The 23143-nt window shown below is 39.2% G+C and overlaps 1 protein-coding gene across 3 annotated transcripts in view; it reads left to right on the top strand.

Moving 5' to 3' along the window:
* LOC140467148 (protein phosphatase 1 regulatory subunit 12A-like) overlaps positions 1–23143 on the top strand; it is a 271396-nt gene that overhangs the window by 76891 nt on the left and 171362 nt on the right. For all 3 annotated transcript variants that reach the window (XM_072563240.1, XM_072563241.1, XM_072563242.1), the window contains exon 3: positions 13649–13767. In XM_072563240.1, coding sequence (XP_072419341.1) covers positions 13649–13767 — 119 coding nt within the window. The remainder of the gene's footprint in view (positions 1–13648; positions 13768–23143) is intronic.

Below are 23143 nucleotides of genomic sequence, written 5' to 3'. Positions count from 1 at the left end.
AGCAAAACACTCATTTAGGGCTTCTCCTACCTCCTCAGACTCCACACACAAATTCCCTATGCTATTCCTGATTGGCACTACTCTTTCTTTGACCATTCTCTTATTCCTCTCATAAGTGTAAAATGTCTTTGTGTTTTCCCTAATCCGTTCTGCCAAGCCTTTCTCGTGCCCCCTCCTGGCTCTCCTCAGATCATTTTTGAGCTCCTTCCTCGCCTGCCTGTAATCATCTAGAGCTGAGCTTGACCCTAGCTTCCTCCACCTTATGTAAGCTACCTTTTTCCTTTTGACGAGAAGCTCCACCGCTCTCGTCATCCAAGGTTCCTTTATCTTACCACTTCTTGCCTGTCTCAGAGGGACATATTTATTCATCACTTGCAACAACTGTTCTTTAAACAGTCTCCACATGTCTATAGTGCCTTTACCATGGAACAATTGCTCCCAATCCATGCTTCCTAACTTATGTCTAATCGCATCATAGTTTCCTCTTCCCCAATTAAATATCCTCCCATTTTGCCTAATCCTCTCCTTCTCCATAGCTATGTAGAATGTGAGGCAGTTGTGGTCACTATCACCAAAATGCTCTCCCACCACAAGATCTGATACCTGCACCGGCTCATTTCCGAGCACCAAGTCTAGAATGGCCTCTCCCCTCGTCGGCCTGTCAACGTGCTGTGTTAGGAAACCCTCCTGAACACACCTTACAAAAACAGCTCCATTCAAATCTTCTGCTCGAAGGAGGTTCCAATCAATATTGGAAAAGTTAAAGTCACCCATTACAACAACCCTACTACGTCCACACTTTTCCAAAATCTGCCGACCTATGCTTTCTTCCATCTCCCTGCTGCTATTGGGGGGCCTGTAGTAAACCCCTAACGAGGTGACTGCTCCTTTGCTGTTCCTAATTTCCACCCATACTGACTCGGTAGGCAGATCTTCCTCGACAATGGAAGCTTCTGTAGCTGTGATACCCTCTCTGATTAGTAGTGCTACACCCCCTCCTCTTTTTCCCCCTCCCTATTCTTTTTAAATGCTCTAAACCCTGGAACATCCAGCAACCACTCCTGCCTCTGAGAAACCCATGTCTCTGTTATGGCCACAACATCATAGCACCTTATTTGCTCAAAGCTGATCTACACCACATTAACTGCACTACTTATCTTTCTGTGCTTCTTGAAGCAATACTCAAATCAGTTTGATTGAATATAATTTGTCTTTAACATATCCATGCTGACTACCAGTAATTGATTAATGCTAATTGAAGTGACTGTTTAATTTTATCTGCATTTGCATTTCTAAAAGCATTTTAGTCACTAAGATTGATTTAACCCTACCTGCATTTGTTGGACTGATTCTTATGCTGTGTTCAAAAAAGCATGTAGTAATTGTAGTGCTTTGGAACCACCCCTCTATATCCAAGAAAGTAGTAGTTAATGCCACCATAGTTTGTTCAGTATCCTCAAATACATCCTACTTAGTAGAAGTGACTTTTCAATATTAAAGTCTTTCTCAGACCTTTAATTCATTAATTTTTAGTTCATCTAGTACCTTATGTGCTTCCTGTCTAACTCTTATTTTGATAGCATCATCTTTGTTATGACAGATTGCAAGTGCTTATTTCATACCTCACACATGCCACCTTCTTTACTGTATAGTTCTTTTTTAGTCCCTAATGTTGTCACTTTTACTGTTGCTAGCCTTTCATTATCTAATGAGTCTAAAAATATTTTCTTTCAATTTTGTTAGTTGCAAAGATTTTTTAATGGGAACTTAACACTTCCATTGGTTTTAAAACTGAAGCTGTTGTGAGATGTAACTTCTTTGGAAAATTATTCAAATCTCTGAAGTGCCAGTCCAGTGACGAAGCCACTGCAGTACTTTGCTGTATTGTTCGATGACTTTGCTTTCTAAATGAACACACATTCAGCTCCTGCCACATATTTCATCTCTACATTCTTTCTTAACTACTTGGGTTGGTTGATTGTTCACAACTTCAACATTCTACTCAACAGTGAGATGAGGTACTGTCCCCTATCACCCACTTACAAAGATGGCTTATTTCCTTGCCTTTACCAAACGATTAGCAAACATTTCACCCATGTTTGCAACCTCCTGACTATAGTGTGCCAGGCGTACTATCAATTGTACTGCCCATATTTCAGTCGGTAGATTTACTTATTGTTTCTGTCTCTGCAAGTTTACATTGGTTCTCAGTATCCTGAGGTCTGCAGTCTAAGATTCTTACACTTTATTTTAAGTCATTTCCAGGCCTCATTGCTCCCTTACTTTTGTTAAAGCTATAACTTTATAACTCTTTCTGAATTGTTTCTCTATCTCGCCTCTTGAATATTTTTTTCTTTCTGCTCTTAACGATCAGTAGCGGTTGCTAGGCTATCCAATTTGCTCCATGCTTAGCTCTGCTTCCCCATCTTCCTCTTCTGCTCTAGGATCCTCCTTAAAATTCACTTCCTTGGACTTCATTTATGGCCATGTCTCCTAATGTCATCCCCTTTATCTGTCAATTTTCTATTATTATGCTTTTCTTTCTATTAGACAGTTTATACACGTTCCAGCTGCATTCATTGTCTCTGATCTGCTTACTATTAATAGATAAGACTTTGTTTTAACCAGCCTTATGTTTTGTTAAAGGGTGGGTTTGTAGGCAAAGTTTTGCGGATACATATCCACCAATTGGAAGGTGACCAGACAACTTGTATTTTGCAGAGTAAGGTGGAAAAAAAAGGACAGACAAGTGATCATACTTTTTCAATTTCCTTTGCTTTGCTATCAGGCTGGAGCAAACATGGCTAGTGGAATCACTAGAAATGCTTTCTTAGAAAGCTGATATTGAATGAAGGACACTTAGTTTTTCAACAAAAACTTTGAAAGACGTTCACCCCCAGTTGAAGTCCTATCCATAATTAAAACGTTTGAGGATGTTTAATATATACATGATGGTAGCTTTAAATATAAATGAAAAATGCAGGCTGCCATCTCTGGTTGCTCAGTAATAAACTAAATTAAATTATAAAGACAGGCATGGTGCTAGAATCCATATACTCAGGTTGGTAATCACTTAGCAATGTGTACAGCACAGGGGAAGATAATTCATTCCTAATGAATCCTCTCTTTCCTTTCCAAAAAGTGCTCAGTTGTATTAATTAAACTCACACCCCCTGTCCCCCCCCAAAAAAATACTAATATTGTGATTTTCCCAATTTAATCCACATGGTTTCAAATGTCAATTTTGCTTAAATTATTGTATCTCAGAGCTTCCCCACTATTGAGGTTGAATGGAGTGGTCGATAATTTCTGGGGCAGAGATGTGAGATTTGCATTTCCCTAACCTCTGGAATTGTCTTCCTGTATGCAAGGGGCTTGGAAGATTATGGTTGTTTTTTTCCACAATCTTGATTCTTATATCCCTCAGCAAGCAAGGGTGCATCCTGTTGTGTGCAAAGAATTTATATTGTAAACAGGATGAATGAAGTTTGTTTTATTGCAAAACTGTGAAATGCTGTGATTGTAACTATTTTTATTGTTCCTGAACTAAATATAATCCATAAAGTATAAATTTGTATAATGTTTGCAAGTATTTGCCCTATATATCACTAAAGTGCTTTGGGCAAGCTATTACTCTTATAACTGACTGATCAAAAGCTGCTAGTTTAGGTCATAAGGAAGTGGGTTGTTTCAGTGATACAGTGCATTTTTAAAAAAAATCCATTGACCTAATTATGAAATGTTCAGAACTCTGGAATGTAGTGCTTCTCTTTAGAGGTGAAAATCGTTTGTTACGAAGTAAGAAAAACAAGCAGCATAATCCACTAGGACACTTTGCAGTTTTTTCTTTGCATGAAATTTATTGAAAATTGGAAATAGAAAATGCAATAATTGAAGGGCTGACTCACTGAGAGTGCTGGGAGGCAAAATACCATTGTACAGTCGTGCACATTAAAACATGTTTAATCTTAATTATCATTGTACTATGAATTGAAATTTAAGTGATTACCAACCTGAGTGTATGGACTCTAGCACCATGCCTGTCTTTATAATCAAATTTAGTTTATTCTTGCCAACCAGAGATGGCAGCCTTTATTTTTCATTTATGTTTGAAACTGCCATCATGTAAATATTAAACATCCTCACGTGTTTAACTATGGATAGGTCTTCAGCTGGGGGTGCAAAGAAAGTCCTCCACAATTTTGGTTGAAATATTAAGTGTCCTTCATTCAAGGTCAGCCGCCAGTATATTTACATAGTGTTTTTAACTGGCACACAGAGACATTACCAGTGTTTCTATATATATATTGCAATTTTCTGTATTCGTATTTTATATAATATTAAAACATTATGTATTAATATTATTTTAAAATAAGTTTCCAAAACGCGAAATAATCTTACTTTTGAAACCTGCCTTCAAAAAACTAACTTTTTATTCAAAGTTTGGACTGAGCTCGACCAGTTTGAACCTTGGTAATATTACAGATGAACCTTGATTATCCAGCATTCGATTAACCAAACTTTGGATGTTCCGAGCAAGATTGCAAGATCCCGATGCATGGTTAACTATGTTATTTAGCATTGATTATCTGACATTCGATTAACTGAACAAAATGTTCCCCGCCCATGTCTTTTGGACAATCAAGGTTCCTCAGTATATGTGCAATCAAACAAAGTAGTGCTTTAATATCTGCTTGGGTATTTTAAGTAAATTTGCTGAATTAATACCTTATGATTGTTGACTCAGTGCTGTAAACTTGCATGCATATTGTTGCAAATAGTAATGCACATCATTTTGATTAATTAACATTGTAAATGTATTTTGTTTGACCTTTATTTGTCTGACATGTGCTTCGTTATCTTAGACCTAATGCTACTGCTTAGATTCACAGCAATGGTTGAAGTACTGGAGAGCCCAAACAGGTTAAGGAATTATAAATCAATAAAGCAGTCCTGGCTAAGAACTGGGTTCTCAGTAATAATGAAATATTGAAATGTGCCTAAATAATGCATATCGTTTGTATTTAGAGGCTGAGTGTGGCTTCCATCTAACTTTGGTTAGGAGCACTTTTTTCATTCACTGCTTAAAATAAAACTTTACCAGCTGCTAGTTAGCACAGTTGCTAAACTGAAACCAGCTTTCAACATCAGTACTAAAATTACAGTATTTTGCTTGTGTAATTCATTTTACTTTCAATTTGTAACTGTATAGTGGTCCTGTTGTACACCGTGTGTTAGCATTGATGAGTTCCAACACCAGATCAGCTGCCTCAATTCAGCTTATGATAAACTCCAGCATTAAGAGTGTAACAACAAGGATTTTTGCAGACCACAAAAGTCAATGTATGGAATCGTTGGCACAATTGCAGTGAAACCTGGACTGTGTATCAGTGATGTGAAGCCGTTGGCCACTTCTCTATTGCATCCACTGCATTCAGTGGGAGTGTCATTGAACAAACATTGGTGTTCTCCTTTAAAGTTGGCTCTAAGAATACAGAACAACCTCGATCATCCGAACGAGATGGGTGGGGAGTATTTTGTTCAGATAACGTATTTGTAGGACCTTGAGATAATCCAAAATTCGGATAATTGACATTTGGATAACCAAGGTTGTTGTTCTGTATTCAGGGAAAACTCCTATAAATTGAGTTTTCTAGATTGAGTTGTGTCCGAATGGCTGAAAACCACCTCCCCTGCGAGGTCCTATACTCAATCCACCAATGACAAACCTTCCATAGTTTTCACTTTTAAGTTGGGCAGTAATAACTTTTTAATGACGAGGAGGAGCTTGTTACTAACTGTTCAAAATGCTGACCACTTGTCCATCAAACTAGATCGCACTTCACTGTATTAATGGGCAAATCACTGGTGGAGAAGGAAAGGAAGTATTCCTCCATTCTTGATGCCGCTACCTCATGAGCAACAATCCTTACCAGTTATTTCAAATAAATGAATTCTGGTCATGGAATCAATTACTAAAGGTATGATTTATCCCTTCTATTGAAACCCTTTAAAATTTTGAATACCTCTCCCTGATCTGCTCTGCAGCAAAGAGAGCCATCTCCACTTCTCCTTCAGTCAATATCATCTTCCCTGTTAACATTTTGGCTAATTCATCTTTTCCCTGATATTCTTCAAGAGTGATGCCCAAATCTGTAGTTTTTAATCCATGGAGACTTGACCAGGGATTTTTTGAATTACTTTGTATTGTGTTCATTGCCATTATTTATTAAGCCAAGCAAGTCATGTGTTTTCTTTAACTGCTTTTATCAACTTGCCTAAGAATTTGAGAAGTTTTAAAATTTGTGCATCAGTTGCAGGCATAACTAGCTAGGCCATTTATTGCCCATCCTCAACTGCATAGAGAGGACATGTTGCTGCGGTAGACTTCCACCCTTTTGCCTCATTTTAGATTATACAGTTTTCCTAATTCATCTGCATGCAATTCCTCCAGGTATGGGTCATCATTTCGCTTGTCTGTATCTGAAGTCTGTTACTAATCTGTTAACCCAATTTACTGTGTTGCCAAGTTTTGTGACATCAGCAAACTTTATAAAGTTTAAAAACCATACAATGCCGGGTTATAGTCCAACACATTTAATTGGAAGCACTAGCTTTCGGAGCACTGCTCCTTCATCAGATGGTTGTGGAGTACACAATTGTAGAACACAGAATTTATCGCAAAAGTTTACAGTATGATGTAACTGAAATTATACATTGAAAAATACCTTCATTGTTTAAGTCTCTCATCTGTTAGAATGACCATGTTAGTTTCATTTCTTTCATATGTAAATAGCAAAACATTTTTTAAAAAGTTATATTCTCAGGTTAACTTCAACAGTTGGTGTCAGCCCAGGCAATGTGTTGAAGGTGTTCGCCCCCTGTGTGCTGTTGTCTGTGCCATAATGTTTAGACTGATTCTAATCTAAAAAATGAGTTAACAGAGTCTTACATGGATTCATGCAGCTTTTGAGCAAAGTACAATGCAACTCTGAAAGTACAAATTCACCCCACCATCAAACTTACATTGGACGACTCTCTACTATCTGTCTCATTCTTGCACACATGCATCTCCATCAAGGATGGACACCTCAGCACCACACTCTATTGCAAACCCACAGACAACCTCTCAATGCTACACTTCTCCATCTTGCATCCAAAGCATGTTAAAACAGCCTATGCCTACATCGGATCTATTCAGATGTGGAGGAACATGACGGGCACCTGGAAGTTCTCAGGGATGCCCTCCTAAGAATGGAGTATGATGCACAACTCATCGATCGCCAATTCCCACATGCCACTGTAATAACCTCCTCAGTAGACAGACATGTGCTGCAACCGACAGGGTATCCTTCGTTGTCTAGTACTTCCCAGGAGCTGAAAAGTTACGCCATGTTCTTCGCGGCCTGCAACACATTATCAATGAGGATGAGCACCACACCAAGACCTTCCCCACACCTCCACTGCTCACCTTTAAACAGCCACCAAACTTCAAATAGATCATTATTCGTAGCAAACTGCCCGGCTTTCAGGCAAACTCCATACAACCCTGTCACGATAGGCACTGCAAGATGTGTCAGAGTGTGGATACCACCATTATGCGTGGGGACACCTCCCACCATGTACGTGGCAGGTACTCATGTGACTCAGCCAATGCTGTCTATCTCATATGCTGCAGGAAAGGATACCTTGAGGCATGGTACATTGGTGAAACTGAGCAGAGGCTACGGCAGCAGATGAATGGGCACCGTGCAACAATCAACAGACAGGAGTGTTCCCTCCCAGTTGGAGAACACTGCAGCAGGCCAGGACATTCGACCTCGGAGCTTCGGGTGACTATCCTCCAAGGCAGACGTCGGGACAGACAACAGCGAAAAGCGCGCACACACACATGCACCCTCTCACAGACTTCCACCCCTTTACACTCTCACACATACCCTTGTGTGATTTTTAACTTTGTACACCCCAGTCCAACACTGGCATCTCCAATCCCAAACTTTATATTTCCTTTACTTAAGTTCAGGTGATTTATCATAAGATAAACAGTAGTGCTAATACCACCCATTGAGGGGAACCCCACTGTGTACTTTCCTTTAGTCAGAAAAATGGTTGTTCACCACTATACAATAACTCTCATCATTTGACCAATTATGTATTCAAGATGGCATTATCCCTTTACTATTGAGCTTCTGTTTTTTTTTAACTAACTCCATTACTTAAAAAATTATCAAATGTCTCTTGATAGTCTAAATGCATGTCTACTGCAGTACATTCATGAACTATCTCAGTTATTTTATCAAAGAATAGTCAGGTTCTTCAGATACATTTGCAGAAATCAAACTGTATGCAGCTGTTCTTTACGATTCTATGCATCTTTAAATAAAAATTAGTTTTGTTCTTTTATAATCCAACTATTTGATTTTCCATCACTGTTATGGTCTGTAGATACCAAATTTACTCCCTCCCTCTTTTGGAACATAAATGTAGGTGACAATTCTGCCTCTACTGTCTCCACCTTAATGGAGAAACTATTCTGAAGTACTAGTACAAACATATATGCATTACAAAAGTGTTATGGCACAGGAGGAAGTTATTTGGTCCGTTATGTCTGCATCAGCACTTTGCCATTCCCCTGCCTTTTCCTCATACCTTTGCTCGTTTCAATTTAAATAATCATCTAATAGCTGCATGTATGCTCCACTTGAGTCTACCTCTACCACACTTGCAAGCAATGCATTCCACACCTGAACCACTAGCTGTGATTCTTTCTTTCCTGTATCAAATTTACTGCTTTTGTGAATCACATTAATCTGTGCTGTCTTATTCCTTCTCCTTTTACGATCAGGAGTTCCTACCAGTCTAATCTATCCAGCTATGCCATGATTTTGAAAACTTCTGTCAAAACTCCCTCTCAGCTGCATTCTTTTTCAAGAGGGACAGTTCCAAACACTCCAATTTGTGCTTGTAACTGATGTTTCTCATCCCTGAAACCATTTGTGTAAATTGAATATGTGTTATTTATTGTTGCATATACTTAGAAAGATACAGTGAAAAATGTTTTGGCGCCATAACCCAGCACTATTTTGAGTGATGAAAAGAAATTACATAAAAAGAGTGCATCTTCTGTACAAAGGATCTTCAAACACAACTCCAGGAACAGAGGGTTTTGCAAGGTGTCCTGGGCCTTAAGGAGTTCCTGCTCCAGGGATAGCAGCAGCAACCCTGTCAGGGGTCCTATACATCAGAGAAACCACATCAAGGAGTCCCTGCTGCAGGCACCGCCTTCATCAACAACCCACCGAGTCCCCAAAATCATTCTTCAGGCCTACCATAGCAAAGAGTCACTGCTCTGGGCACTGCTATCATTGTAGCTGTGCTTTATCGATATCGCACTGGCTTACTCATGACATCAGGAGATGAAGTAAAGGAAAAAAACTAGAAAGGAAAGGACGAAAAAGGAGTGAGAGAAAGTTGCGGCCAGCCTGGATTGGACTGGCCCAGGAGCCCGGACGCCACCTACAGTATTAGTGCCGTCATCTTGAAACATGTTCTACATCTCTCCAACGTATTCACATCCTCTCAGTGCATAAATGTACACCGGATACCAGTTGAGGTGTAATAAGTGCCTTACACAACTTCAGCATAATGTCCTTGCTCTTGTATTCCATGCGTCTTTTAATAAAGCCCAGGATACCGTTTGTTGAATTAACTGCTCTCTTCATCTGTCCTACCATTTTCAATGGTATGTGCATGCATACATATCAGTCCCCCTACTTTTTAACCAGCAATTTCTAAACTGGCAAAAGTTATGTACTTAAAATACAGGAAAATTACTGTAAATCATGATATTTGTGAAGTCCGAGTAGTCAGTTAACGCTTTAAGTGAGAAGGCTTTTGGTTGCTAAGGTTTATTTAAGGCAGTGTTGAATTATTATTCTGATTTCTGCTGCAGATAAGGTATAACAGTGATATATTTACCCCCGTGTTATGATTCTATTTTTTAGTGTGTTTTTACATTGATTATTTGGACCTCTTGGTCGACTGGAATATTTGATGAACTGGTACATTCCTGGTTCCTTGGGTGCTGGTTAATAAAAGTTTGCTGTACCCCTTATTTTATATTATTCTGTTCATGTTCAATCCAACCAGAGTGGATCAGCTTTCACTTCGCTGCTTTGAACTTCATCTGTCTACCTACTCCAACAACTTGTCTGGCCTTTGTAGGTCTACACTTGCTCTCATAAGAGTGTGCTGTGTTTGCAAGTTTCTTATCACCTACAATCCTTAAAGTTGTCTTCTGCATACCAAGATCTGAATCATGAATGTGTATATATATATCAGGAAAGGCAAGAGTACCCTGAGGGAACTCCACAGCCAACCTTTTTCCAACCTGAAAATTATGCAGTGACCATTACTATCGCTTGGCCAGTTTTTTTGTTATCCCCACTACTACTATCTTTCATTCTGTGGGCTGTAACCTTTCTCTCGTGATTGTGTGGCACTGCATTGAATGCCTTCTGGAAGTCTGTGTACACCACCTCAACAATATTACACTCATCAATCCGTGGCACAGTGGTTAGCAGCGTTGCCTCACAGTGCCACTAACCTAGGTTCAGTTCCCGCCTCAGGCAACTGTCTGCGTGGGTTTCCTCCGGGTGCTCCAGTTTCCTCCCACAGTCCAAAGATATGCGGGTTAGGTGAATTAGCCATGCTAAATTGCCTGTAGTGTTAGGTGAAGGGGTAAATGTAGGGGAATGCGTCTGGGTAGGTTGCTCTTCGGAGGGTCGGTGTGGACTTGTTGGGCCGAAGGGCCTGTTTCCACACTGTAAGTAATCTAATCTTTAAAAAAAAAAGCCCATTCTGTTATCTTTTTAGAAAACTGCAAGGTAGTTAAACACAATTCCCCCTTTAGAATTCATAGCTCCTTGAAAATTGAGTCGCAGGTAGATAGGATAGCGAAGAAGGCTTTTGGTATGCTTTCCTTTATTGGTCAGAGTATTGAGTACAGGAGTTGGGAGGTCATGTTGCTGCTGTACAGGACATTGGTTAGGCCACTGTTGGAATATTGATGCAATTCTGGTCCCTTTCCTATCAGAAAGATGTTGTGAAACTTGAAAGGGTTCAGAAAAGATTTACAAGGATGTTGCCAGGTTGGAGGATTTGAGCTATGGGGGAGGTTGAATAGGCTGGGGCTGTTTTCCCTGGAGCGTCGGAGGCTGAGGGGTGACCTTATAGAGGTTTATGATATCATGAGGGGCATGGATAGGTAAATAAACGTCTTTTCTCTGGGGTGGAGGTGTCCAGAGCTAGAGAACATAGGTTTAGGGTGAGAGGGGAAAGATCTAAAAGAGACCTAAGGGGCAACATTTTCACACACAGCGTGTGTGTTTATGGAATGAGCTGCCAAGAGAAGCGGTGGAGGCTAGTACAATTGCAACATTTAAAAGGCATCTGGATGGGCATATGAATAGAAAGGGTTTGGGGGGTTATGGGATGCTAGCAGGTGGGACTAGGTTGGTTTGGGATATCTGGTCGGCATGGGTGAGTTGGACTGAAGGGTCTGTTTCCATGCTGTACATCTCTCTGACTCTAAATACATGTTGACTCTTATTGACCAACCTAGCTTTTCCATGTGTTTCCTAATTCTATCCCACATTATTATTTCTCAAGTTTCCCCACTACTCAGGTTTAACTGACTGGCTTGAAATTGCTGGGCTCATCCTTAAACGTTTTTTGAGCAATGGCATGATGTTTACAATTCTCCTGTCTTCTGGCACCTCCCTTGAATTGGAAGTAAGACTGAAAGATTATGACATTGCCCTTGCAATTTGTACACTCTTCCTTCAATATCCTTGGTGTGCTACAGAAGAAACTAATGTCATTGGGACCCTGCTGTGCATTTGAAGATATTTGGGTGATTACAGACTTGGTCTAGTCTCAGCAGAAGTTTTTGGCTCTTTGATATGCTGGATTAAGAGTAAAAATTAATTCAATGATCTAACAAATAATAAGGATTTGTTCTTTGTAACCTTCATATAGTTCCAAGGTTCTGTAGAAATAAGGATGAAAGAGGACAATTAGTGCTTATAAATGTTTCTTTAAGCAGGAAAAGAAACCTCATTTTAAATGACTTTCTAATTGCACAGCATCTTTATCTTACCCATTTTTGTCTCGTACTTTTGGTTTCCACAAAAGCTAAAATCTGAAGGAAATCAGTGCCTTTTTAAAAAAAAAATTAAAGCTGCTGATAAAAGTAGCACCATGAAGCTAGGATTGCTGGCACTGATGTTGGACCAAATCTGTAATTGTAATTAGAAGCTTTCACATTTCCAAGTTCATGTACAGGACAAAAAAAAGGTGCTGCTCATGAATTCTGGAAGAGAGCAGTGTGGACATAATAATGCAATCCGTAGAATGTCAAGCTTATCATAAAATATTAAACAGTTATGAGTGCCCTTCCGGTAGTAGCATGTTATGATGATTATTTATGTCTCACCTATTTTGCACTTTTATTGAATTTATTTTTGGCATGTGGTCTGGCTCATGTATTTGAAGTAAGTTATTTTAAATGGCATATACAAATGTCAGACCATAATACAGAATTGACTATTTCTTTCCATAAGTTTAATATCAATGCAGTGTTTCTCAGTATTTGTCCTGTAAAGTGTGTTCCGAATCAATGTATTCAAGATTCAAAGAAGTGGAAAATGCACCTTTATGTCAGCTTAATATGAGATGCAACTCTTGTGCAAAGGTTTCCCGTGAGAGCAAATGTTTTAAATGTCATGGCTTGTGATTTGATTCAAAGTAGTGTTTCATAATATGTACACCTTTATATTGCCGGCAAAATATTTCTAAATATGACATAATTTACACTTGATTTAATTCATCTTAGTTGTGGTATTGTATTTCTAGTTAGTTTAGTAGCCCAGTCTGACGCTATTGTGTTTCAGTAGTCTCTCATAAAGCTGGAAGACTTTATGACATGAAGGATTGATAACTTTTTGTTATTTTAACTCCTAGTGATGTGTTTGTGGCTCTTAAAAAGACCTGCTATATTACTAACAGTCTATTGTCTTAAAATCGCCTGCATAAAACACTAATGGCTGCATAACTTTTGCTGAAACTATAATCCCTCCTTTAAACCCCTATGCACATACAAACAGAGTCAGACAGATATGAATGTTAACAGTGGAGAAAACAGTTGGAGGCTTCTGTCTGTACTGTTCACACCCTCTCTGTTCATCTGCCCAGGAGCCACTCGGAGGGTTGTACTGCTGATGAGTCCTGCCCTCCACAACTGGGTCCTAATTGCACAAACAAACAAGTGCCATGGTGTCTTAGACATCTTTTCCCATCTTTTAAGAAAAATGACAATGTAAATAAAACCCATAATGAGTTCCAGTGACTTGTGTTCAATAGTGCAATGATTCTTCCAACAGTTCTAGGTTTAAAATTGCACTTTTCCTGTTTTGGTCTTCAGTCCAAAATGGAAAAAAAAAATAGAAAGATGTCTTTACAATGTCCTTACTTTGAAAGTTGCGGTATACATTCTATGCTCCATCCTGTGTGATTTTGAGCTTGTTTGCATTGCGCTTCCTAGTTAATGTACATTTGAAACTTAATGTTTTTTTTTGTCTTTGCATAGGTATTTAATAAATAATGGAGCCAATGTTGCTGCTGTTAACAGTGAAGGAGAAATCCCATCAGATATTGCAGAGGAATCAGCAATGAAAGACCTTTTACACGATGAAATTAATAAGCAAGGTCTAGTATGAGATTTTTGAACGTTACATTTTTGCTGCAATTGAACTCCATTCTGAACTCAAGCGAGTGACTGAAATGGCTGAGGTTAAATGGTCTAGTTTTGTAAGTTAGAATGTTTCAGATGTGTGGTTATTGCTGAAACATGGTTATTGTATGTTAGTCGTAAAATGTTTTATTGATCTGGTTTTAGATTATATTTTTTATCTGTATGGATTATTACTAAATTCAGGGTAACAGAATATGGTTATGGGCACGAGTATAAAGGTTCCATTCAGCAGCATTCCATCTGATTTGCTGTTGAGTTATCAGTGCAGTGTCAATTTCAACATGCCAGATACATTTTCATTCATCCAAAATATCTCATAAACCATAGGTTTTCAAATGGGTTTCTCCTGAATCTTGGGATCTACGAGATGATCATATTATTTGCAACATTTTCACTGCCAATACTAACATACCTCCCTCACTACTCTCTTTCTCCACTTACCACCATTCCCAACTCCAAAACCTCTCCATGGTTGGTCTGTTCTACATCGATGACTGTATCAGTGCCGCCTCGTGCTCCCATGAGGAGGTTGAACAGTTCATCAACTTTACCAACACCTTCCACCCCAACGTCAAATTCACCTGGACCGTCTTGGCAACCTCCCTCCCCTTCCTGGATCCCTCCATCACCGTCTCTGGTGACCGACTAACCACAGACGTATACTACAAGCCCACCGACTTCCACAGCTACCTCGACTACACCTCCTCCCACCCTACCTCGTATAAAAACGGCATCCCTTATTCCCAATTCCTCAGCCTCTGCAGCATCTGTTCCCAGGATGACCAATTCCACCTCAAACTCCGAGGTGGCTTCTTTCTTCCACTATCGCAACTTTCCTTCCCATGTGGTGGTTGATGCCCTCCAATGCATCTCCTGCACTTCACGCACTACCACCCTTGAACCCCACGCCTCCCAATGTAACAAGGACAGAACCCCCTGGCCCTCACCTTCCACCCCACCAACCTCCGCATACAGTGCATCATCTTTCGCCACTTCCGCTACCTCCAATCTGACCACACCACCAGAGATATATTTCTCTCCCCAACCCTATAAGTATTCTGAAAATACCATTCCCTCTGTGACTCCCTCGTCAGGTCCACACCCCCCACCAGCCTACCCTCCACTCATGGCCCCTATCCCTGCTACCGCAGGAAGTGCAAAACCTGCACCCACACCATTCCCTTCACCTCCGTCCAAGGCCCCAAGGGAACCTTCCACATTCATCAGAAGTTGACCTGCACCTCTAGCAGTGATGTCATCTGCATCCATTGCACCTGGTGTGGTCCCCGGGGAGACAGGACACCTACTTGCAGATCATTTCAGAGAACATCTCTGGGACACCTGCACCCACCAACCCCACCACCTTGTGGCTGAACACTTCAACTCCCCCTCCCACTCCATCAAGGCCATGCAGGTCCTGGACCACCTCCACCACCAAACCATTACCACCCGATGCCTAGAGGAGGAACTCCTCATATTCTGCCTTGGGACCCTGCAACCACACGGGGTAAATGTGAATTTCAACAACTTCCTCATCCCCACTCTCTACCTTATCCCAGTCCCAAGCCTTCAACTTGGCAATGACCTCTGGACCCATCCATCACTGCCCCCTCTGAGCTATCACCTTCTCCCTCATCTTCATCCACTATCGCTTTCCCAGCTACCTTCCCCCAACTCCACCCCTCTCCCATTTATCTCTCAGCCCCCACCCACAAGCCTCATTCCTTTTGAAGGGCTTTTGCCCGAAACGTTGATTCTCCTGCTCCTCGGATGCTGCCTGACTTGCTGTGCTTTTGACTCTGTTCTCTTGTTTCACAAAGATGCTGTGAAGTGATGGGGCTATTTTTCTTTAGATGTGTTTTTTTTTGTAATGTAATATGGCTGTAAATGATGGAGTGAACTGTGATCCTATGTGCGCATTAGTGTTTGCTCAGGGTCCTTTGCATTTTCCACCCTGCACAGAGTTTTATGGAGGGCATCATTAATTTGCATGAAATTGGTTTACCACCATCTTCAGGGCAACTAATGATGGACAATGAATGGCAGCCTAGCCAGCGATGTCTACAGCTCATGTGAGAATTAAGAGTGTTGTACAAAAGTAATGTAAACAAATTGCTGTGTGGTCATAGAGATGCACAGCATGGAAACAGACCATTCGGTCCAACCCGTCCACGCTGACCAGACATCCCAACCCAATCTAGTCCCACCTGCCAGCATCCGGCCCATATCCCTCCAAACCCTTTCTATTCATATACCCATCCAAATACCTCTCACATGTTGCAATTGTACCAGTCTCCATCACATTCTCTGGCAGCTCTGTCCATACACTTACCACTCTCTGCGTGAAAAGGTTGCCCCTTCGGTCTCTTTTATATCTTTCCACTCTCACCCTAAACCTATGCCCTCTAGTTCGGGACTCCCCGACCCCAGGGAAAAGACTTTGCCTATTTATCCTATCCATGCCCCTCATAATTTTGTAAACCTCTATAAGGTCACCCCTCAGCCTCCAACGCTCCAGGAAAAACAGCCCCAGCCTGTTCAGCCTCTCCCTGTAGCTCAGATCATCCAACCCTGGCAACATCCTTGTAAATCTTTTCTGAGCCCTTTCAAGTTTCACAACGTCTTTCCGATAGGAAGGAGACCAGAACTGCACGCAATGCTGACTTTCACAAAATCTTACAGAGAGGTAGCTTTTAATTTCACCATTACCTCCTGCCCAAGGTAGTCAGGTTTCAAAAATATCAAAAAGTAATTTATCCATTCTCTATTCTGATGGTCAGATCATCTTGTGCCATCTCTCAAATAGCCCTAAACATTTATTTGCTGTATTTAAATAACCTGATTGAAGCCAAATTTCTTTTTTAAGTATGTAGGTGTAGTCAAGTTGTCTTCTACCATTCAGTAATTTTTTTTATTGTTTTACAAACTAAGAAAAGTTATTAGGGTTGTTTCCATTTTTAGAGTGTGTTCCCTATTGAAAATGTGTTTATCCTTGTTTGATTTAACCACTGAACCATTCCCAGGGTGATTGAAATTTAGGTGAACCTAATTATTCTTTCTAAATCATTCTGGCAATGTTAGAAATCTTTAAAGTATTCTTTGAAGGATGTTGTTTTTGTTAATATTAATTTGCATGTATGGTTTTTAGACTCTTCAATAGCAATAGGGCAATCAATTCACAGTTCCCTGTGCATTCATTTGAAACTTTTAAATAAACAAGTTCAATAGCTGATTCAGACTCTAATAACATAAGCTGAGTAAATCCCTTTTCAAGTTGTTGATTTTTAGTTCTTTAGTCCTTTTAGACCTGTAAAATTATCTTTGACATTGAGTTTCATTTGACCTCCCTATCATTGTCCATCTGGAATCTCCAATCACAGGTGTTCTGATTACAGCCGTTGTTACCTGTCTTTCTGTGATCCCTGCTGTCATCGCCACCACCAAAATGCACTTTGCTTTCCATACTGCAGTTGCTAATCTGCTACTGTCAGTCCTCATAACGAGGTAGCTCCCCGATGAAAAGGATACTGTTATCATAAGTGCAGTGACAATAATAGAATGGCATTTCTTGCAGTCTTACTGCATAGGGGCTGAGGTGACAGCAGCAAAATGCTCTTGAAGTAGGATCACGTTAAGATGTGGATATGAAAATGAGAGTGTTATTTCAAATGGAAATCTTTGAAATGCAGAAAATGATTACTGTTATCTGAGCTTTTTGATATCAGTATTGTATTAAATGGAATATGATGCTTTTAAAAAGTTTTAATCTGCAAATCATTCTTTATCTGTAACAGTTTTTTTGTGTGTTACTACTCCCTGCTCATGAGATAGCTATAGCTTTAGTTTCTACTTTTACTTCATGAGCATAACTCTATGAATATTCAAAATGAAGTCTTTTAAAGCTCTAACACTACTCATTGTGAAACTCATTCTTGTTTTATGGATTCTTTCTCCGCTTATGTACAGCTCTTACTGCTATAATCTTTGAATATATTGTTTTCCAAATCCATGTCCATCGTATACATAGTTAGATCTCGTAAGGATGCATTATACTGTGCCTGAGACTATTAATACTTTGTATTGTGCAGTACTAGATTGCAAGTTCACACCTACTCAGAGTTGAGTGTAATATTTCAGTCCACCAATTTGGAAATGTGATGACACACTTACGAAGCAGATAGGACTTGACCCCAGACTTTTCTATTGGATTTTGTTGACTTCCAGTGCAGCCATCTCTAACCTCTTGGCTACCTTTTTTTTCATTGTTCCATACAACGGTAAGTAAAACTTTGTATCAAACCACATAAGGGCAGATGACTAAAGCTTTTCTTAAAGCTGGAGTTTGAAGAAGATTCTCAGGAAGGTTGAAGAGAGGGAATCCCAGAGCTTAGTTACATAGTGGCTAAGGCATGCCAATGAATGGTGGCATGATTAAGTAGGAGATATGCTAAGGTCAGAATTAGGGATGCAGCTAATGGTTCTGTTTGAGGAGGTGTGCATGGATGTGCGATTTCAAGAATAGCCAGTGTATGAATCTGAAGAAAAGGTTAAGAACTTCAAATTGAAAATATTTTTTAAACAGCAGGCATTAATGTGATATGTGAATAGGACCTTGTGTCTAATCATTAACTGTCAGTGTACGAGTGAAATGTTATTGCTACAAGGGACATCACAGTTATGTATTCTTCATGTATTGCTTGAAAATAAACATTTTGGCAAAGCTTTTTATCTTGTTCTCATCAGAACAATTCATAAGAATGCCAATTCAAGGGAAAATATACATCCTGTTGCATGAGAAGGAAGTGCTGTTAGGTTGAGAAATGAACTATGTTAGAGGCTTTGCCATGGAGAATACATCAATTTAACAGTGATTGACAGTTAGCTGTTAGGCTTGTTTAAATTTTTAAATTGGACAGGTTGGCTTTAATTGATCACAGCAATACCCTTAGAAATTTGTTAGTGAATGGCTGTACCTATTTTGTTGACTTGAAACAGGTGTATTACACATCCGTATTGCGTCTGTCATGTGTTTGAAGATGTGCAGCTTCCAGTATATGCAAATGCATTATGCTGCAAGCCTGACTGGCGCTACTAAATTGGTTGTCAGTGCAATTCTTTGCAAATTCAGGATTATGTCACAAATATTCTCTAATTGCAGAAACAGATGTTGGACACTATTGAGAACTTCAGGCACGGGTCGGGTATGGTCAAGTCTTTGCTTGTTCGAACACCTGCAGTTTTAGAGCAGGTTACTGCATGTATATTGGCCCAAAGATTACTCAGTGAGATGCATTCTCTTAGTAAAGAAGATTTGTCTTTTTTCAGCTTTGTAGTTAGAACATCAAGTTGAGGTTAATGTTGAATTAGTACAAGATGGCAGAGGTATGTGCTCTCTTCAGTGCTCTTTTCCTTATGTTATATAGTCAGATGTGGATCCTTCATTAAAATCTACATGGCTGTCCAGAAGGATTTTTCTAAGGACTGATCAAAACAAAGAAGGAACTCTTTCTTGCCTTTCCACTGAAATTATGCCTAATCTATTAGCTGTAGCAAATGACCCAAATTTGATATCTATCTGTTAAATGCAGACCTCTGGTAACAAATTTCTGTTAGCTGTCTGTTTTATTGATGTTTAGCACATGCTGCAACATGATTTTTAACTGACCTCTAGCACTTTTTTGAACTGTAAAATACAAAGTCTGCTCAGTGGCTACTCAAGGCCAACTGACTTGGAACTGAAATTAGCATGCAGATTGTACTCCTATGAAAGAACCTGCTATATGTTTTGGTTACCTATATTTTGGCCTTGTGCCTAGCAATAAAAACAAGAAAAAGTGATATTGAATTTTTCCTGACATTGTATTCAAAGTTGTAAGACATGACCAGAACTATGCACAGTACTCTACTACATGCTTTTACATCATTTTAATGTGACTTCTACCTTTCAAAGTTTTCACAGTAGATTTCAACTCCTCTGCACAATTTATGGTCAGTGTTGTTGATTTAAAAGTTATGATTCCAGCTGATGTTACTACTGGTTATATCAAATCTCAGAATGAAATGTGTCTTGCTGGATAAGCACACCTGGCTGTAGATTTGGTATTACCAATAAAACAAAAGTTTGTGATACAAAAGAAAGCTAACTAAAATAAAAGAAAGCAATCCATCTACAAATGTCACATTTCAAAATGTATGGCAAAGCAAAATGCCCACCTATTTACCAACTTCGTCATTTTCAGTTTTTGAGAATAAATTCAGAGAATTCCTTCCTTATCAGGTTTTTTGTTTGACTTGACTGATTTATTATTAAACCTCAGTTACAGTCCTCCAGGTTGAGCCTTTTCCCTGAAATATTTGTATACTGAGATCCTAAACTTTTTCCAGTCTTTTAATAATCTGTTGAGTTGCAACCAAACAGTCCTGGTCCACAAATTTTCATTAATATCCCTGTCATGGAGATAACTTATTCCCTTCTCTGCTCTGAATAATCTACTGAGAGAAAGAAATCCTGCATCTGACCTCAGTCAGATCTCTTTCAAACTTCCCCAATATCTTTGTTTTTCTAAGGTGATTATCCTGTGATTATTCTGTACACAGAATTTAGCAAATCTCTTTCATTGTTTTCTCTTTCCCTCTGGAAATCCCCACAACAGAGCATTCAGGTGGATTGGTAGGATGTTTGTGTACAGCAAGAACACAGACATGGGTTCATTTGAACCAGAAACTTAGTCTCATGCTGTGTAACTGTGACCTGTACAACATTGTTGAATGTAGTTCTAATATTAATTTTGTGTTTCCTTGCTATTGCCTTCTCATAGAATCATAAGTATAGAAGATGTTTTCGGCCTGTCGAGTGTGCATTGACTAAATTACCTCTAAATTTATATTAGTCCCACTTTGCAGCACCTGACCCATATCCTTGAATAATATGTCATTCTACATATTCATCCAAGCACATTTTAAATGTTGAGATTTTCTTCCTTCCAGGTGATGCATTCTAGACTTTTGCCCTCTGCATCAAAAACCTTTTCCTCAAATCCCCATAAATCTTCTGCCCTTCAACTTAAAATTTACACGCTTGTTATTGAGTCTATTGACTTCTAAAGGAAATAAAATGAAGAAAAGATTCATGTTTTATGTCTAACGCCGAGATTTTTGAACTCTTGGCTCAATCATAAAACAGCACTGTATGATGCCCAGGTGTTGCCAACAAATGGCCATTTGCAGTTGTATTGAAATTGTTGAACTTCAGCTTGCTTTAGGCTTCTTTGTAATGGCTGATATGGCCAAATTCTGAACTGGATTCAGAAGTGAGAATTTCTTTTCGAAAATGTTATTGCCTCAGCTAAGCAATAGCTAGTAGTTTAAGACAATTGGTACATCTGCTGATTGAATGTATTCATTTAAGTATTCATAATAGACATACTATTCGACCAGCCTGCATTTGCAAAAGCCATAACAAAATGTCTGGGGTCCAATTTGATTCCATTAGTAGGCTAATAATTACATGAACAACGTATTTAAGATGATCAGTTGAGCATTTGAGATGGCTTACCAATGCTAAAAACCCCAGACATATGTAAGGATTCATTCTGTGCAAGCAAATTAAATATTTTCATGATTTCTATATTTTCTCAATTACCATGGAGCTTGCAGAGTTGATAGTGCCCAGGATAAATTCTTGACATTTCAGAAACAAGCGGTCAATATCATGGATAATTAGATTACTTACAGTGTGGAAACAGGCCCTTCGGCCCAACAAGTCCACACTGACCCACTGAAGTGCAACCCACCCAGACCCATTCCCCTACATTTACCCCATCATCTAACACTATGGGCAATTTAGCATGTCCGGTCCACTTAACCACATGTTTTTGGATTGTGGGAGGAAACCGGAGCACCTGGAGGAAACACACACAGTCATGGGGAGAATGTGCAAACTCCACACACAGAATCGCCTGAGGTGGGCATTAAACCCAGGTCTGTGAGGCAGCAGTGCTAACCACTGTGTCACCGTGCCGCCCATATCCTTTTCTGTTGCCTTATAACTTGACATAATGATTTAAAATTTCGCAATCTTGTAATTGTTTTGATAAATACACGACAAAATGCTTTGGCAACTTGTCTTTCTTCCCTGCATTATTCCAATTGCCAAATGACTGTCGTATAACTGCTCTGCTGTGTTAAGTAAGTAATAACTATATGTAAATAATGTGACCTGGTTCCGAGTTCTGGCGTGGTTACTTACGTTCCAGTGAGCTTTTGACTGATACCTGAGAACATTGTTTCACCATCTCATGCTTCCAGCCCTGGAGCAACACATTGTCACCACTCTTGGCCATCCATATGGCTGCATGGCTTTTGATCATCCCACCTTGGAGTGTGTATGTGTGCAATGTGCTTGTGTTGTTGAGCTATTATATAATCTTGGCTAATGTCTATACAGTTTTTAAAAATGTTTTGATAAAATTTTAGGTATACCTAACTACCCTTCTCATCCAGTGCGTGAAATGGTTTTTCAAACTGTTTTGTTGCTTCAGCATTATGCAGTGCAAAGAACACTAGGAAATTAAAGTATTATATTACACATTATGTATATTAATTTTATAACAGCTAATCATAACTAAAGAAAATGCTGAATCTGACATTTTGATTTTGCATATTCCAGAGTATTTCATCAAACTGTTTAAGTATAATTAGAGAACAGGTTACTTCATTTATTCGTTGTATCCATAATTCAGAACTGCGTTTCAGAAAATTCCTGCTTCTGAACAAATCATTTGAGTTCCCCCTTTAAACAGTACAAGTATGCCCTCTTGAGGTACTTGTATAGAATGAAACTTTGGTTTTATTGCAGTCAAAGATAACATTGGATTAATATTTGTGAAAATTAGCATGAAAGCAGTACTTCATGTTTAATTTGTCTTTTGAGAAACCTTGTCTTCATTTGTTGAATTTCATAATTTCCCCTCAGAAAGCAATAACTTCAGAAATGGGTAAAGATGAAGATCCAGGAATATGTATGTGCAGAATATTCGAAGATTTCCAGGTTTCCTACTTGAGCTATATTTTAAGTTTTCTGGTTACCCACTTCACATTGTCTGTAACTTTATTGTTCAAAAGTTTATATGTAAAATGAGGCCACTGTGAATGTATCTAAAACCACAGTTTTAACCACACCTGTTTAACTTCATTCTTATCTTCCATGCTGTGTTTTAACTTTCTAACTATCTTTAATTTCTTCTCCACGGCATCTTTGTTTATTTTATACCTTTAACAGAATAAAATAACCTGAAAAGTTTCACTGAAGCAGTATAAAATAAAACATGA

Source organism: Chiloscyllium punctatum, chromosome 45, assembly GCF_047496795.1.
Source record: "Chiloscyllium punctatum isolate Juve2018m chromosome 45, sChiPun1.3, whole genome shotgun sequence".
Taxonomy (NCBI): domain Eukaryota; kingdom Metazoa; phylum Chordata; class Chondrichthyes; order Orectolobiformes; family Hemiscylliidae; genus Chiloscyllium; species Chiloscyllium punctatum.
This window is presented reverse-complemented; position numbering and strand designations above follow the sequence as displayed.